This window comes from Ooceraea biroi, chromosome 10 (assembly GCF_003672135.1).
Source record: "Ooceraea biroi isolate clonal line C1 chromosome 10, Obir_v5.4, whole genome shotgun sequence".
Taxonomy (NCBI): Eukaryota; Metazoa; Arthropoda; class Insecta; order Hymenoptera; family Formicidae; genus Ooceraea; species Ooceraea biroi.
The window spans coordinates 4,230,633-4,250,134 of record NC_039515.1 but is presented as its reverse complement, the minus strand read 5'-3'; the positions used below and the strand labels follow the sequence as shown (position 1 = coordinate 4,250,134).

Sequence of the window (19,502 nt, the reverse complement as noted above, 5' to 3'; positions counted from 1 at the left end):
TAATGGTCTATTTTTTAACATAAATTATCTAATTAAATCAGCATCATGCTCATTTATACGAAAAAATGCACTGATATCAGTGCAATAAGATGTGCAAATCTAATTACAATCGCGTTTATTCATCACGGCCGATCACGTGTCGGTCAATTTTCAGGATATATTTGGCACTCGATCTTTGCAACATCCTGCTTACAGTCTAATCCCACCACGTCCGTGGAACGGTGTCAGTTTTACGATGCGCCGGACAAAAAGCATGCACCCCGCAATTTCGCCGAGTATATTGCCCACCGCGAGATAAACGAGATTTTCGTAGCCATTATTCGCTAAGGTTGAACCAGCCGACAAGTATCCTCGAGACGTCGCGGAAAATATCATCAGATAGTTTTTTACGATCAACTTTCCGAAAGAGTTTCTAGATTTGTTGCTCTCTCTTCTCCCGCACTTTTTTTAAGTTCACCAGCGACGTGTTTAATCGGAAACGGCCGGTTCGAACAAATTTCATGGCAGTCGGTGAGTAAAAAGGGGCACAACGGAATTTCGGAAAATACGATCCAAAACGATCGGTTCGATCATCTTGAAAACGTGATTTACGCTCAATTACTCTGGTGCGCGAGTCCTTTGTATTCCGTCGCGCTTTGTTGCGCGTGCAACGGGACACAATTTCGAGATAAACTATTTTCATATTAATATAATGAGCGTTTCTCGCTGCATAATTTCGCCTTTCCACCATTTGGAATCGTGCGATTCTCAGTTAATGTTCACGAAGAGGACGTTTGAGAGTACGTGCTTGTTTTCGAGCATATCGGGTGAATGCTTCGGTTGCTTCTCCTCTTGATGCTTATCAGGCTGGGAGAGATTATCTCGCGGGGTTCGACGGGGTTCACGATCCAACGCAGATCCAACCGAGAGATAACTCGGCTGCAGCACGTACTTACGTGGGCGAAGACAATTCTGGTGAACCAATTTCTGCCGATTTCCTCCTTTTAATAGCTCCCCTGTCGCAAAAATAGACGATTCGTGTAAAATCGGATTGCACCCCCGCTCCCCCCCCCCCCCCGGTATTACGTTTTTAATCCTCCGCTGTCGTTACAAGCGCTTGTTCCACGAAGGAGGAGGAGAAAGAGTAGCAGTAGGAGGTAAGCCGCGTAATTAAAAGTTTTCTACATGCGATCGTTTCACTTACCACGTGCAAATCTCGTAAAAGGTACAACAAACAACGCCGATATTTGTCGTAAAAACCTGCGAATTTCTCTGTTATTTCTCTTGGCATGGAATAAAAGCTCGCGATTAAACCCTTGTTGTGACCCACGAATTTAATGATACGAAAGAAAATTATTCTAATTACAAATTATTTGAAGCTCAGAAATCTCATTGACGAAACTTTGTTCGTTTTGATCAATTCAATTTTTCGAAATTAATTTAAAACCTGCTGATGTTACAAAGCAATTTTTAAAGATCGCCTGCAGATTGTTTAAGAAATTTCGCGAGTAACTGAACACGACACGAGACTGGTCTCCGGCACTTTGTGCGCTGCAGATAAGCGAATGATCGATGCGGGAAATCACGCGGAATGTGGAAATTACAGCCGCGAAGTTCGTGGCGAGCGTTATCTTAATCGACGACGGTTAAGGGCGCTACTTAAGCGCGATGTGAGTTTGATATTCCGCGAAGTTGTTTGATCGTGACGCTAATAGCGTTGTTTCAAGCGTTTAATGGGTCGCTCGCTCCTGTTTCCGTCCATACAAAAATTAGCAGCGAGAAAACGCGAGATAACATCCGTTTCTGTGCTCCGCGTAAAGTACGCTGGATCGATCGTGTAAGCGCGCACGATGAATGTCCCGGCATAATTTTATTATAGATGCAACTGCTGGAAACTTCGCATCCACATCCGCGAGTTACGTCGAAAGTGTGAATCACGTCTGTACTTTATAGAATTGCATAGCTCTCTCGGTTTCTGGTTTGTCCTGGTTTCGCCGGCGGCGAGATCGGTGTGCAGAAGTCGAGTTTTAATCGAAATTTATCCCTTAATTGATGCGAACGCGAGCCGAGATTTAAACCTACATAAATTTGAATTCCAACAATTCCGAGGGCGCTTCTCAGAGGTATACGTGTATTAGGAACAATAAATTTCTCGAAGACAGGGCACAGCGAAATTATTATACGAGGTATTAAATTGCACTTTACGGCTTTCACCGCAAGGACTGTGAAGATATATTCGCGAGACATGTATAATTTTGTAGAAAATTATGAGATTACATTCCATTTAACTTTTTTATTTCTACTTATTTTTATGCCTCACTCGTATACTTTAACGTTTTCGTTAATAAAATCTCGACGTCCGTTATTAATGTCTGTCATAAAAGGGCAGATATTAGGACCAGATATGGCAGCGAGCGTTCAATTATGCACAAACGTAACGCAACAGTCGACGAAATTCTACTCCTCTCCCTAGGTAGACGAAGTCTACCCTAGTAGACTAATCCCGATTGAAAAGCGAAATGAATGTGAGTTGAATCGATTGCACCTCGATTATTCTTATTGCGGGCCGCAATAAGAATTTGCGGCGCGAGCCGCTTACGCGCGTTATCCGCTAACGGTGAGTAGGTGTAGTAGAGAGCTCGTAATAGACGTTTGGTTGCTCGCGATGCTCTCGATCGTAAAAGAACAGGAAAGAAAAAAGGAAACATCGACGAGGAGAAACGGAAGCAGTTACGCGGGAACGAGGAGAATCCGCGCAAGGAGTCACGATCGAGGAGCTCGAGTGCCGAAAGTCGATCACGTGTTTGCGTGCTCGTTTTACGTGTGAGCGAATCAACGGGCTGCTCACAAAATATTACGGCATATACCCATGATGGGAAGATTCCCGCTCGATATTTCTGATGGGTTATAACGCCGGGAGCGTTTGGTAGGCTGCCGCGCCGGATGAGAGTTTGTACTACGGAAACATCTTGACGAATTTCTGCCAAAACCCTTGACACGATAAAAGGATCGATCCGAGCTCGAGTAAATCATCGTGCCGGGATTTAGGGAGCTTTCCCTTGAATTTCTGCGTTCATCAAGCTTCGCCTGACTGATGTCGATTAGCCGTTTAGTAAAGTTTCAGTCTACGTCAGTGATCTTGAACCACTTTGCGAGTAAATGTTATCAGATTTATTCGTGAAAGCTATGAGTTTAAACGAAGAGATAAAATAACAAAGATAAATATATAATTGTTCTTAAAAAAATAATAGTGGCTTGCAGATTGTATTTCCGCGCATTTATGGAGCGACGCGAAAGTGAGAGGAGACCAAGTTACAGTTACGTCGAGGAACACTAATAACGTTGAAGGAAGAACAGAATCTCCTCAAGATTCTCTTGAATTGCACAAGACTCACCTATGAATAAATTCATCCGCGTCGTTCTTTGCACGACGTGCGTTTCAAAGTGCATCTTACTTTCAAATTGGACGCGTCCGTAACCGGTGCTTTTATCGGCAATTTCGCGAACGAAGCGGTTCCAAAATCGCGCTAAGCATCCGTGCAGAAGATTCGCGAAGCATCGACGAAAGGATAATCTAATTTTGGCGAAAGCCGCGTGCTTTTCGATTCGTTGCTCGCGCACGGGGTCTTGAACGAGCGCGCCTGTGTGGGTGTACTCGTTCTTCGTGTTTTTTGTTTATTATGCTAGCGTGCTTGCCTCTGGCTTATATTGTACCGGTGGTGTAAATGCGCGGGCTGTGCCGCTCTCGAAACCGCGATCGCCGATACACAAATCCGTCCTCCGCACGCGTGAGCGTTTTCCGTTCCTACGCGTTTCCGGCAAAGTCGATCGGAATCCGCGGATCGGCGCAACCACGGGCCGGATTTTCTCTCGTGAATCTCTCGGTCCGCTGCGTGTGTGAAAGTGCAAATATTTTACGTTAACACGTTACGCATGGTGTAACCCGTTGACGAGTGGAGTGGAGAGCTCGGAATTACGTCGCGTAAGGGCGACGTCGGGGTGATTGCGATCGCGCGCGCAATTCGCCTTTGATCGCAAACCGGAATTCGCGGCGCCGTTATATGAATTTGCGGGGTATTTGTCACGCGAGAGAGCATACACAAGTACTCCTTTAGTGGCTCCTTTTTTTTCCTTCCGCAAATCGCAACTTTAAACGCCGGCCTGGGCGCGCAAGTCTGACCGTTTTAATTCTCCCCTAACAACGTTCATAAATCTATAAGTGGAATTCTGGTATCCGCGGCTCGCACAATTAACGTGAAAGCACTGAGAGCTAACTTTTCGGCTGCAGCAATTATTTAATGACGTAATCGCATTACGCGGGGAAGAGGGAGAGAGGGAGGGAGAGAGAGAAAGGGAGCAGGAGAAGAGTGAAATGTGAAACAATTAAACAATTGCGAGATGAGTTGATCGATATTATGTAAATGTGTGCGCGAAATTTAACGTGAATATACGGCAATTTTTTACCATGAGATTCGGCGAATTAATTTAAAATCAAAATTCCATGCAAAGAAATTCGAGACGTTGCGCAACAAACACGCTTGCAAATCGAAACCATATACTTTTTCTCTAAAACGCGTCGGTTAATAATTAGCCGGCGCTTTTTAATTATATACCTATACATAATATGCATACGTTTCGCGCGCACCGTTCCGCGTAACATTTAATTAAACGTCGTTACTCTGACAAGCGTGTTGTTTATCGCGATATATTGACGTCTATACATTTTGCAGAGCGGGATTTTGAGCTTTCGCTTGTTCGAGTATCTCGAGAGAAGAACTTTCCGAGCAACATATCTCGCATCCGGGGAACCGAGTTAAAAAGTACCGTTAACTTTCTATATTAGATGTCCCATTCGGAGTACAATTTCCAGAACTCGGTTTGTCATTTCTCGTTTAATATATAGCAAGCAAGGAGACGTTTAATCGAGGGGAAAAAAAGAAAATTTGTCAAAACGGCAAAGGCCATCTTATGACTCGGCGGCAGACTGTGCTACGTATTGCCAAACTGGATCACTTTTGTGACAAAGTGTTCTTTAAATCGGCAGCGGAAGGAACTTTATGTCACTGTCAGTGCCATGCCGCTTAGATCGCAAGCCTCGTCGAGGGACACCCTTAATACCATCGCGCAACCGGTCAGTTTGCGAAAAATGTCATTTAATAATGATTTTAATAACGCATGGTACGCCTATATCGTAAAATGCCAAGACCGTTTTATTTCTCTATATCTATGAAATGCTCAAATTTATGAGAATATACGAGTGAATAAGTACTTTTTAACTTTAACAATAAAATTAGCAGAATTGATATATCATTAATTTTGAATAATGTCAGAATATTTTTTGACGTAAGAGAAAAAGAAGGACGGAGGTTCTTGTTACGCGAGATAACACGTCTTTTTCATCCAATATGATTGCACATTCTGCTTTCGCATCGAATCCGATATGGCAGAACACTTGGATCTACATTTCGAGCTACGGGCTACAGCTGCGATACTTGGCGACCATATCGTTTCTGCTTGCAAGTAACGTTCACGTTATCCTATCGCTATCCGCCATCCGGCGTATCTGTATCCGGTGGAAACGCAATTTGAATACGATAATGACACGAGGGCGTTTGCACGTTTCACGCCTGAATTCACGTAAAGCGTGAATTGTTGCGACTGCACGATTTGTTAGAGCGCGAGGAGCGTTGCATGTTAAATAACGCGAAATAATGCGAGCGACGGTTGAAACTGAAACGTGCATCGAGAAAGATGACATGACGGAAATGGATCTGTCACTGCGGACGCGATCGCGCGTCAGAATTTATCAATGCGTCTCGCTCGCGGATACCGCGCGTAAAACTAGCGTTAAATAAATGAATTCTCTGCTAAACCGCGTCGAAAACGGCGCGTTGTAACGAGTTTCGCACCTCCGCTCCCGAAATCGAAACGCCAGTTTCGCTGTCGTTTATTATTCGCTGGCTAACAAATAATCAAGCACTTGATACACGTTGCACGTTGGTGTAGTGTAATTAAGCTTCGAAATTGTATTTGCATTCGGTGGCTGATCCAGCCAGGAATATTAAATCCGCCATCGAATTTTATTTCTGCTGACAGCCTCGTGATGGCAAACTATTAAATTGATACCACAGTTTTGAAAAAGAGAAAACTCGAAAGACACCACAAAATTATAAAAACGCCCGTACTTGTAGTACGATGCAAGAAACATTAATCTTTTCTGCAAAACTCTCGCAGTCATTCGCTTTTTCTTACGCATTTATTTCGTACGTCACACAAGCGCATATTAAAAAATCGCGGCGTTTTCTGGCTAATAATAGTCTAGTTTTAGTGATATCACTGAAAAAGCGATTTGTATGGCTCGCACTATATTTCGGGACACAAAAGGAACGCGCGGCAATGCTCGCCCACGGAAGAAGCTTCATTAAATGTACGTGCTGCGTTATTTCTGTTGTCAGGAGGAGCGGCGTCGCACCGGAAGGTACGTTGCGGGTGGAACGGCTCTCGCAGTTACCCTGGTCGGGCTCCATCATTTGTTGCTACGGGGTGCGTCCACCATAGCCGGGGTGTGCATACCCGCCATCATAATGGCCTCCTATATTATCTGGGTACTCTACTCGGCTCGCAGGGACAGGCGGAAGGTAATGTAAGAGATTTTACGCGTCGCATTGTCTTCCTTTTTGCTGCTCTTCCTCGCTGCTGCAGCAAGAGATCGTGATGTCGCGGGACCGGAAGTGAAGACACGCGTTCTCCATTAACGCCCACGAGACGTATAAATAATCCAAATGCTGTCGAGCAGGCGATCCGTACAGAAAATCGATAACAAGATTAATAGAACACTCAGACTATCACTTAGTGATGGCAGTTGACATTTCCGGAATTTTCGTCGGTTCATTATCACCTTTCACCTTTCTATACACCTCGTCCATCTCCTGTGCTAATAGAATCCCCGAGGGAAATTAGGTGACGCCGGTTACGCCCGCGGGAAGGACGATTTTCTCGCAAAACTCGCGAAAGGATTCGCGTCCGTCAGTAGTAACCTTGAAGAATAATAAGATTCTCGATTGATTGGTGGCGATCTCATATGATCCACATGATCTGGAATGAGATTAATCCTTTCACCTACGGCGATGTCGGTCAAATAGTAATAATAATTATAGAATACAGCAATGAAGATCGTTAGCATTACGCATTTGAGCAACAGAATCACGTTTGTTACTTACTTACGCTATAATATATTTTTTAAGCATATAATATATTTTTCAAGCATAAGAATAAGAGTAGTTTTACATGAAAATAATACTTATTTAAACTTATATTTAGTCTACAGTTTATTTTATCGATGACGACTGTAGTCGATGTTAGGGATGAAAGGGTTGAAGTAGGCCTCGCCGTTTTCGCGAGAGCGAGAGAGAGAGAGAGAGAGAGAGGAATCCGCGAGACTCGTTCTTTTTCGTTCACTGCGACATCAAAGACTGCAAAATGACTCGTCCGTTCGTACCGTGCAAAATGTGTAAATCGGGAAACTGGAAAAAAAAGATATCACGCGCGATTGCTGGTTTAGAATGTGATGCACTTTATCACCTTTTAATCTTTCATCGAAATTGTTTTATACGGCGCGTACGCGTTCCCCCGCAACGTCCGTCACACACGGAAACATTTTTTCCGTGTAAATTTTATTTTAGTTTACCGCTCTTCTCTCTCCACGTTATTCTATGAAATATAATTAATTTAACGAATATAAAGTGGGGCGCTGCGCACCGTGGCTGCTTGTCGCTTTCTATTTGCAACGAGAATCTGATGTAGGTATGCACCGCAGCAAATATTTCAGATTATATATCTCATGCAATCTGCGACTGCAATCTATTTTTGTGGAAGCGCTTATATATATAAATCGAGTGCAGCATATTTATGCACACGCATCTACACACCAGAACAAAATGTTTCATAGAAATTGAGGCGTATCGAAACTTGTCAATAAAACAGTTCTCTGCTAAAATATGCATATATCGGAATCCGAATGACTAATCTATAATTCATATGAAAATATTAAGGAATCGAAGTTTATACTATTATACCTGTTGTTTTAATAAAAATATCGCGTTACTTTCAAACGTGTACAGTATTAAATTGAAAAAAGATATTACAGACAACCAGAATAATCCACTCTTAAAAAAGCCGTGTTAAGTCAAATCGAAATCATTGTTGCCTCTTTTCCGCGACGCTGATTGGTTATCTCGATTCGCGTTGTGCGTTATGTTCAGTTTAGATTACCATCGCGCGGCTCTCTTCGCGTGGAGGTTAACAATTTGGTAGAGTGTGATAATTGTGCATATAATAAATAATAGATATGATATTATTATTCGAAAACATTATTAATATTGAAAACTAAAATAGCGCGCGCCTGTGTTGTACTGGTAACAATATAAATAGCACAGAACCCTTTGGAAAAAGAAAAAAATTTTAATGGCTAGAACTTTTTCATTTAGTGGTATAATTTAACGAATTTTAAATCATCGAGAACGCTAGGCAATATGCCAATTAACAATATAAAGAGCACAGAACTCCTTGGAAAAGAAAAAAATTTTAATAGCTAGAACTTTTTCATTTATGGTTTTAACGAATTTTAAATCATCGAGAACTCTAGGCAATATGCCAAATAATAATATAGATACCCCAGAACTCCTCAGAAAAAGAAAAAATTTTTCGGGCTAGAACTTTTTCATTTGTTGTTCTGAAGGAATTTTAATACTCGAGAACTATAGGCAATATGCCAAATAACAATATAGATACCCCAGAACTCCTCGGAAAAAGAAAAAATTTTTCGGGCTAGAACTTTTATATTTCTGTATTTAAAGGATTTTCAATAGTCGAGGACTCTAGGCAATATGCCAAATAACAATTTAGATATCCCAGAACTCCCCGGAAAAAGAAAAAAATTTATCGGGCTAGAACTTTTTCATTTATTGGTCTGAAGGATTTTCAATAGCCGAGAAATCTACGCAATATGCCAAATAACAATATAGATATACCAGAACTACTCGGAAAAAGAAAAAACTTTTAAGTTCGAGGACTTTTCATTTCTAAATCTAAAGGATGTTCAATAGGCGAGAAATCTTGGCAATATGTCAAAGAACAATATAGATATCCCAGAACTTCTCGGAAAAAAAAAATTTCTAAGGGCTAGAACTTTTTCATTTGCGTGGTTAAAGGATTTTCAATCGTCGAGACCTCTTCGCAATATGCCAAATAACAATATAAATAGCATAGAACTCCCCGGAAAAGAAAAAAATTTTAATGGCTAGAACTTTTTCGTTTCTAAATCTAAAGGATTTTCAATCGTCGAGACCTCTTAGCAATATGCCAAATCCACTCTTAAAAAAGCCGTGTTAAGTCAAATCGAAATCATTGTTGCCTCTTTTCCGCGACGCTGATTGGTTATCTCGATTCGCGTTGTGCGTTATATTCAGTTTAGATTACCATCGCGCGGCTGTCTTCGCGGGAAGGTTAACAATTTGGTAGAGTGTGATAATTGTGCATATAATAAATAATAGACATAAGATATTATTATTCGAAAACATTATTAATATTGAAAACTAAAATAGCGCGCGCATAGCGCGCGCCTGTGCTGTACTAGTAAAATAAATAAAAAACGCAGCTGAGATATTTTCGTCTCGCTGCAGAATTTCAAAAAACTACCGGGGAGAATTCGAAGGCAGCCGTAAATGCCGCACGGAGATCGTTTCTTCTTGAGATTATAAACAATCATCACTCGCTGTGAGCAATCGTAAGCCAGAATACCTTTAATCGTGATGCTCTTTTCACCAAATTTAACCGATTATATTGTTTAATCGATTGGGTTGTTATATTCGTTCGTTTTTTCATTATTAAAACTAAACAAATGAGCCGAATATATGTTACAACCTGATAGATTCCGACCCAATAGTGAATAGATTCTCGGCTCCAGATTGTCGTTTTCTTACACCGAGATTAATTACTTACATCGACGCGAAAGGTCAATCTGTCGGCGGAACTAAGCGAGCGGATATGCCGGATATGCAATTGTCGTTCCTATCGTCGCGTCAATCAAATGGGATCGCGTATAATACGTGAATTCTGCGCGGGAATAGAATCTGCCCATCGTTCGTCGACGTCGATCTATTTGCGATCTATCAAACAACTTTTCTCACGCTCTTTCGGCCCCGCGCGGTGTATCACGCTCGAGTACGGCGATGATGGCGTATAATGATGGTGGCCAATTAAATTGGCGCGCCACCGAACATCGGCATCGAGCTGTCTCGAGATCGAATTACAGCGAATTGCATTCGATCGCTCGCCGTCGATGCGGTTCGCAATGCGGTTACAAATGCGAGCGATGCAACTATAAAACGGCACCGAAAATATCCTGTTACCTCTCCGAATAATTCGAATGATAATTCTTCATCCTTGCTCTGAAAAAAAGATCAAGACTAAAATGACCATCGAGAAGATTGACCTTAATCTCGAATTATCATCAATTTAATTACGTATGGTGAGCGGGATTTATTTAATTATTTATCCAGGTTGGAAGCAAGCAGGATTTTTTATACACTTTATACATTTTATACATTTTATTTTTATATATTTGTCTTTTTCAATGGTGTCGTTTTAAAAAGTATCACATGTCGCGCGTGCCGCATTATTTATAGGTACGCGAAGAAAATTGCATTACTTGCAATCAGTGCTCGCGCGCGGATTTGTTGAGCGTGTTATACGGACTTTGCCGATTGTACGCGACAAACGTTGCATTGTATCTATGTATTTTGATGTGCATAATCATTGCGCAACGTGTATATGATGCTCGTGACGAACGTACATAGAATATACACGTATAATTGCATGATTGTACAGAGAACATTATACAGTACCAATTGTGTAAATTCCCACGTAACGTTTCTCATGTCAGGCATTTCTGAATGTCAGACGCAATAAGTTTCCAACGGAAACGGTCAGCTCGCATAATTCTCATTATCCCTGAAATTAAAGGCCATGAAACGTCCGCAAAGGGAACTGGAACCGTGTCATAAAAATTAGAGATTTAATTTGCAAATCACGGTTGTTTCGGAGTGCAGTCACGCACCTGCGACTGATACTGGGACTTTAATTATCAAGTTCATCTTAAGTTCGGCTGCATTTCCTTCCCCACCTGTAAAATCGTCCGTTATTGAATGCAGTGGAACAATTTGCACGTTAAATCGTTGTAAGCAGATGCTGGCACAGTACTGCGTGCGCGTACACGACTGTTAAATAGAGCCAGAACTAGGACAGAGCCGAAGGATGCAATTACGACGTGCCGTCCTGTTTACATGATCTTGTTTATCATTAATTTGCTGATTTCCGCGCGGTGCATTAGTATACCTGTTTTTGTTTATTACCGTGGCTAAGAACATTTTTCAGCAATTTCTGACGTCATTTTTTGTGCAATTAGACCGAAAAATAAAAGAAGATTCTCTAGATCGAGGGCAACGAAAGAATTTTAACTCGATTACAGATATATTTATTCCTAACCAATGATGGATGATACCAAAATAAAATAAAAGTGCGAACTTGAAATATTAATATAAAATATTTATATAATTTATTTAATATTGATAATAAATCAAGTGTAACGTTTTGAGTTCATAGATCGCAAGACATTTGACGATGCAGATCTGAATCTTTTAGAGGTATACATTTGAGATACTTAAATTCTGAAAGATTAACAGTAAAATAATAGGAGCAATGCGGTCCGCGTACCGATAGGACAAGTCGCCGGAAGCCAAATGGAATAATTATTCTTCGCCGAGAACGGGAAGGCTCATCGAGCGAAATGTGCAGCAAAATCGTAGCTTTGAGCGATATTTTCAATTTTCGCGAGGGTAGTGCGAGGGATCGGGCTGTGTATGACAGCGCGGGCAATTAAATTGGCTCGGAACCAAAGCTGCGTCACACGAATTGATCCAATTATGTCGGACGTCCGTCTCGACGTTGACGCTCGCTCGCCATTCGCACGAATTACCGGGGTTGCGCACTTTGCGCGCATGTCAATGCGAGTGGTTCTGCGGTCCTTTGCAACTGTGATACATATATATAATTAATTGGTAATTTCAGGCGTTGAGGCTCGCCACGGCGTTGCAGCTGACTGAGGTTATCAGCGTCCCTTCCAGGTCAAGATCCGACGAGATCTGCAAGGACACTGTCGAGGATACGAGGCATGACCAGTTTGGCAAGAAGCCGAAGAATCTCGACAAATCACAGGGCATTCGTGAAAATCCCGCGTTCTCTAACAAGGATGAAGTATGAGAGCTGGATATTTGCAATATTGTGCCTTGAATGTCAATTTTGTCAGTGCTCAAAGACGTCATAACTCATCGTTGACTTAATTGTCGTTTAAGAATTCTCTCAAGAAGAAAACAGATTTTTATAACACATCCTACGCGTGACATGTACTCTTTAAATTCGTTATCGGATCATTATTCCTGTAAATGATGGTATTATTCTGTAATCTCCGTTTTTTTTGTTTGTACTTATAGGCTATAAGACATAATCACAAAAAATTTATTTTTTAAGTCCTAAATATGTAGTATATATATTTAATATATCTTTGATGCATCAAGAATCTTTTCGAGCGTTTTATAAACTGCTTCACGTTGCCTTCCTACACTTAATCAATATCATTATCTTCTTCTAGTTTTGTAGTAAACCTAGATAATTTTAATATATTTCATATATTTTTAAAACATTTTGTTTATAATCCTTTTTTAAAATTCTGGTTTTTTCTAATCATCGAAAGTGAAAACCGATTTTTCAAGTATGCGTATCAATGGCGTTGGTAAAACGAGCAATATTTCGCAACTTGATCGAGAGAAATTCCGTGCGAATCACAACAAATCGTAACTCATCCGGATTTCATCTCGGCGTGGTAATTAGATTTGTCTCGTTTGCGGCATGCGATTGTGGCGTCCATCTTTTCATCGCGCTGAAAACAGCGGTTTTTGCTCCAATTTCCTCCGTCTAGACGAAGAGGAGCAACTGTGCGATATTTTTTATTATTCATGTATTTTTTACAATACTAGTCCGTTACAAAATATCGTGAAAAATATGTCAGATTTTTAAGAGAGAACATTATGTCCCAAATATCTGTTTCACGCGCAGATTTACAATCATGTTTCCAAGATTATCAAGATTATTCAACGCGTGATATAGAACTGCATTTAATAAATTACGCAATATTGTGCGATACATATTGCAAGAGAATCTGTGCAGATTTATTTCTTTACTAAATCTGTGATGCGTCACTATTTTTGCAGAATAATTTTTTCTAAAAGAAATAGTTATAAAAAGAGTTGTTATAACTGTGTTATAAAAGAAATAATTATAAGAAGAACCATCTATGCAAATACCATGCACTGAATCAACAACGCCAATGTTATTGTTACAAGTTATAAGTTGTGTTTCATTAGCTGGCTGAATTTGCGATGACGTAAAACAGTCGGAGCCTTTTCCTACTGCGTGGTGGCGATCGATCGATAGGAAGTCTGACCGACCCGATGCCGTACTTAATTCGTGCTGTTGTATTCCTTGTTGTACTCCCAACGCAGCAAGTTCTGCATTGTTGTGGTAATCAGGTTGTTGGGTATAACCGAAGGTCTCGAAGTAAACTCCCTAAATTGATTAAGCATCACTGACATGAGGAAAGCCTCGCGCATATTCACCGGAGATGCGAGCAGATGCGGCTGTATTTGAACAAAGAAATTGCAAGTGGAACCAACAGCTTCGGAGAACCATAACGGCGTCCCTCAATTATCTGTCAAATTCCGACGTCTCATCTTAATTTGTTTCTTCTGATGTATCTATAGATTTTCTAATAAAACATGTTCAAACGGGACCAGCTGAGATTTGTATTTTTCGTCAAGACCACGCGCCGATTCCGCGCTTGGCCTGACGACATAACGATTTTATGCGAGACATCGTTCGCCACAGAGCCGCGTAAATGCACGTTAATATCCACTAAACCGCCCTGATTGAATCGCAGTGATTATTCGCACTCAGGCCAGCGTGAAAGCCGGGTCATCGAGTTTAATGATCTCCGCGCGACCGCAATATCCACAAGTAATCACATGTGCAATCACCGTTAATACACGTTACATTTACTTCCTTCGCGTACGGTCGGGCGCGTATCAAGCGGATCATTTAGGTAATAATATTCGGGGTGGCCTCTTGTGGAACTTGTGCAAGCGGAGCGAATGTAGAACACTCACATTCAATTCCGCACGCAGAATCGCGGCGTCTTTCGGATTTGGTGCACAAAGGGACGAACTTACTTTGACTTGACGAATTGTGCGATATTCATATTCAAGCTACGACAATGTGTGCACAATTTGTGTAAGTTGTGTCACGCGTATCATCGTAATTATCGTTAACATCTCGTAATTGTATTACAATTACGCGATTTATGTAATTTCGTCGCGACCTCTGGTACCGAATCGCTAATACGATATTGAGGTTGCGCAATTGTCTTGCAAGTGTCAATCCCGCACGAATTGTAATGCACGAGATCGGCTAATGAATATGCCAATTAATTAATTGCTGTTATGTCAACAGAGATAGACAGTTCGCGTTCGAATCTACACTGCAAGCCACTAGCCTATCGAATATCGCTGTAAGGGCTAGGTGTGGAATTTATTTATATTTGCAATTATAGAACGAGATCGAAGATAGAACATTAAAGTTCGGATCAGAGTCTAAAATGCATTCAGACAAATTGCAAAATTCTAGATAAAATCTTAATCATTATTTTTAAAACATGAAAAAATATATAAACAGCGATGCAGCTACTCTTTAAAAAGTTTGTTGTATCTTTGTCGCCAGTTTAAACGATGTTCAAACAGGATCTCATTGCTTCGAAGAAGAGAAAAGAAAGTTTAGAAAATTTTCCTGCTTCGCGAGCAAAAACCGGTCGATAAAATTTTATAACGACGACGACGCTGAGAAAGCAGTAACCCTTGCACACATGTATACATAGTAAGCTTTCTCTTACTACGCTGCTTTTACAGCCGACAAATCGCAACTTAAACAAGACAGTTCTCCGTCCTGCAGCGAATTATATTACTTGCAGCTGGCGCGCCGCAGTATGAAAGGTGTTTCTAAAATTAATTACTGCGCTATGCATATCGCGTTCTTGTCATTCGTTGCGAGGATAAAAAAAGAAAGAAAAATTAGAAAAAAGGTATTTCATAATAATATTTAATAACGTAAAATATTTCATAATATAAGTATAAGCTATAGATCTTTCTCTTCTTTTTTTTGTTTAATTATAATTAAATTTATAAAATTATTATGATATCTTTCTCATAGAAATATTACAGCATTTAGTTTATTTTTCCACTAGAAACATAAAGTAATTTATGCGTGCACAAAAGAGTAAAGAATTCATTATTTTCAACACAAAAAATTACTTATTAGAATAGTGATAGAATTTTGTACTGTGTCATATTTTTTAATGAAAAAAGAAGCGCGTTAGATATGTGCAAGTGAGTTGTACCTATACCTGTGACACTTGCGCAAGCTTTTAATTCAACTTGAAATCTGAAATAGATCAATACTTCAGAAGAGGAGAACGCGAGAACCGTGTACTTTGATTGCTTTGACTCTTCGCCTATGTGGGAATCGCAAAGATGCTGCAATATTGCGTATATCATCGCACATCTTTGGCGATATATATAACAGCATTCTACATAATACAAAATCCTAGCACACAGCATCGTAACGCATCGTAGGAAACGCTTGCAGGGTTTCGTTCACTCGATTTGTTTGGATACCCCTGCATCATGCAGAAGCACGGGAAATAGTTGCACTCGCAATGAGGAACGGTGACTTGTACATACATTATATTACTGTCTTTCAATATTATCGATCAATAGAGCGTTCTCGATGCTGCACTCGTATCGTTTTACGGCAAGCGTATACTTCCCGTGCATAAATGATCGGCTTCTTTTATTTGATGCACGAGATTACCGCGTTATCGCTTTACGATGTCCTCGAGGTGGGATTTCACCGCTTATCGTTAGTATCTTTCATTTATGAAGGATTTTACGTCGCGTATAACGTGCGTGCGAGAGAAAACGTATGCAGATCTCTATTCGGCTTGAGGCACAAAGCCCCGAGACAGCGCGATGAACCATGCTAGATACAATACGATACGGTATTCGCACTGACTTGTAACTTGGCGTTCCTGCTCGAGTTGAAACTTTCTGGAGGATAAAGAGATTATCGCGAGTAAGAAAAATATAAAAACAGAATAATAAACATACTATATGTATGAAACTTTAAAGATGATATTACATGGCTGCACTTATATCAGCGGTCGCTAAAAGCGCGAAGTACGACAAAAAAGTACGGCAACAGCAAGAACATTATCAGGTTCGCTAATGTTAGCCAAGGGTTCCATGTGAACTTATTACGGCATTATGTTTTACTCACTAGTTAGAACCATTATAAAGACTGGTGTCTCTAAGCAAAATATTTTCATTTTGCTTCGAGCTCTGCGGAGATGCTTAGAGAACACCTTGGACTAATATCAGTTGAAATCAAGTTTAGTCACAGTGTGCGTGGTGGAATCAAACAGACTTTTAGTGCCGATTTCAATAAAATTGCTTTCACCATTGTTAATACAACAACGTAAGAGTAAACCAAGATAACATATCATGTGGCATCAGGTATAGAATATTATTAATAAAAGAAAAAAAGAAAAGAAAAGAAATAAAATTCATAACATTTGCGAAAAGACGCAAAGGCAGTTAACATCAGCTTATTCCCTTATAGGAAATATATTCCAAATTTATCATACATGATCGCGTTCTAATAGGCAACAAAGAAACAATCGCGGAATGGCACCTAGGAAACAGTATCTTGAACACATTCATATCAAATCCGAATTTCGTTGGCCTGGTAACGTGCTTCGACTCGATCAGATTCTTTCCGCGTCCGCAGATGTGCATCACATTAGATGCATGATTTTAATTAAGTATCAACAATGAAATACATTTACGCAGGTGAATGCGGAGACGCAAGAAGAAGTCAGATATCAAGAGATGCGACAGAAGAGCGTTAAGTGTGCGTTGTGGCTGAGAATGCAGAACGTTCAACCCGGCGACATAATAACGGTATGCCCAAGTACAACAATCGACCTTTACGTTCCGTTTCTAGCGGGTTTGTACATCGGTGCGGTCGTGAACACGTGGGATATAAATTGCAAATGTAAGCTGCAGTCCATCCGCGTGATTCATAATCATTTGTTTATCTATCCGCTCAGTTTAGTTGGCGAATACTTTCTACAAATACATAATATCTTTTATGGTATCGGTATTGTTTTATATCGATGTGTTTTCTTCAGTGAATCTCGACGTGCTGCGTCGGACTAGACCGAAGGTGATTTTCACCGACAAGAAACACGTGTTAGAGATGTACGGTCTGGCTGCCCTTCTTTTTAGGGAAAACTTTTCTACGATAATCATAGCTTTTCAGCCGCAACAGCATTTTATCAACCTCGACATAATTTTGAACGACTTCAGCAACTATAACGTCGAGCAATTCGTATGCTGGAAGCCGAGATATAACGACATCATGGTGATACTGCACACTATTAACATGATGACCGTTGAAAAAAATATAGAGATATCTTACATGGCGTTCCAGACTTCATTCATCTTGGAGATACCTCCCCTGCGGGCAGCGGGTATCTGCGGCCTGTGGTATGCAAATTTAGGTTGTTACTACAATATAGTCCTGTTGGTCAAGGCCATTATCTTACACGCGCCACTAGTCGTGTGGTGGCGAAAGGATTACCGACAACTGTGCGCAATGATTGAGCAGTTCCAGGTAACGTAGTAGAAACACGTAAAGTTAACTCTAAAGGTACTCGTAAAACTAAACGTGGAGTAACGCAAAGCTTTTCCTGAAGACATACGACAATGTTAAATATATGCTACTGAGAAAAACGATTAACGGTGAAACAAGTATTTAACAATTGAATAAATGAGGATCGATTGTAGGTGCAGTGGATGTACTTTAATAACGTACAGGCAATAGAATTCAACCGTTTCATTACAAATCCAGATTCTTCTAGAGACAAAGATGAAGGAATCGATAGCGATATTGTATCAGGAGAGGAGGAAGATGTAGAAATGCTAAACATATCAGAAAATTTCGCGTTCAGCCTATCTTCTTTGAAATATGTTCTACATGATTTGAATCTCGAATATCCCTGGATTCATGAAGAACTCGTCTATAATTTACCAGAAAGAACAAATATAATTCTATTGTATTGTGCGTATATTCACGAACATCGCAGTCTATTATCGCGAACTAACGCCTAAAATCGACGATTCTGGAATTGTTTTAGCCTATCCTGAGAGCGGTGTAATTGCTTCTCGATGGTGCCTCGAAAAACGAAGTAACGCCGGTTATGTGTGCAAGAACGTTGAATTAAAGGTCATCAACCACTTTGGGAGGGAGGCACGCCCCAACGAACACGGCGAAATCTGCTGCAGATCCCCATATATGATGAATGGTTATCACCTACAGCCTATGATTACGCAATCCGCCATCGACAAGGAGGGTCTGTTGTAACCACTTTTTACTTTTCACACTGAAAATCGATTAATTTAAAAAAATTTTCAAATCAATCATGATAGTTTGACTCGTGAGACTGCGACACCGATAAGTTGCAAGTCGCTAATTGAAACAGTTCAAGTTACATTGTCGAACGTCTTTCAGGATGGCTACACACGAAAGATATGGGCTGCTATCACAGAGACGGTTTCATCTATGTGCTTGGTAACATAGACCTGCCCGTCACATTCCGAGGTGAATCCTGTGATGATCGATGTTTCCAGAATTGTTTGGAGGAACAGGAAGGAATATCTCAAGCTTATGTATTGCCCGTGTTGCACGAGATTGACGGTGAACAACCATTCGCGTTCCTTGTGAAAAAAAGAAACTATCCACGGAAGGGGGAACCGGTTTGTATTTAGTTGATTGGTTTCTTGTAAAATCGGATAAGTTTGTTCGCGACAGTTTCACATTGCGTGTCGTAGGTGATAAATGAAGAGGTGCATATGGAAGTACTGGAGGATTTATTTAAATTGGATGATTCCAGCAGGTTTGGCACGATGTTTCTGTTGGAAATGCCACGGAATTATTACAATACCCTCGATAAAAAACGCTTGTATCACATACTTGTTAAATATCTACAGAATGATAGCTTATGTTATAGGTAATAGTAAAATTTTTAAATAGATTAACCGCGATTTGTATTTCGGCAATATAGTTAAAAAGTCAGAGAAAGCATAGATGTAGAAATATGTATAATTAAATACGCTGTTATTAATGTTGAGTTACGTAACTGTCTGTACAACGAAATCTTTAATATACGTCCATATTAAAAAACTACTCCATATATATTTCCTATTATTGATATGTACATAAAATATATGTTCGTTAATATA

General features: G+C 40.4%; 2 protein-coding genes across 2 annotated transcripts; both read left to right on the top strand.

Annotated features, from left to right (window-relative positions):
- The first annotated feature begins 3,259 nt into the window (after window positions 1-3,259).
- Window positions 3,260-12,611, top strand: LOC105278249. Its single transcript, XM_011337212.2, has 4 exons — window positions 3,260-4,799; window positions 4,883-5,110; window positions 6,435-6,617; window positions 12,106-12,611. The coding sequence occupies exons 2-4, from the start codon at window positions 5,054-5,056 to the stop codon at window positions 12,295-12,297; spliced, it is 432 nt and encodes a 143-aa protein (XP_011335514.2). The 5' UTR covers window positions 3,260-4,799; window positions 4,883-5,053; the 3' UTR covers window positions 12,298-12,611.
- Window positions 12,612-15,321: 2,710 nt separating this feature from the next.
- Window positions 15,322-19,453, top strand: LOC105278248 (luciferin 4-monooxygenase-like). Its single transcript, XM_011337209.3, has 8 exons — window positions 15,322-16,712; window positions 16,819-16,944; window positions 17,049-17,253; window positions 17,390-17,874; window positions 18,048-18,321; window positions 18,398-18,613; window positions 18,772-19,016; window positions 19,092-19,453. The coding sequence occupies exons 1-8, from the start codon at window positions 16,701-16,703 to the stop codon at window positions 19,272-19,274; spliced, it is 1,746 nt and encodes a 581-aa protein (XP_011335511.1). The 5' UTR covers window positions 15,322-16,700; the 3' UTR covers window positions 19,275-19,453.
- The last annotated feature ends 49 nt before the right edge of the window (window positions 19,454-19,502 follow it).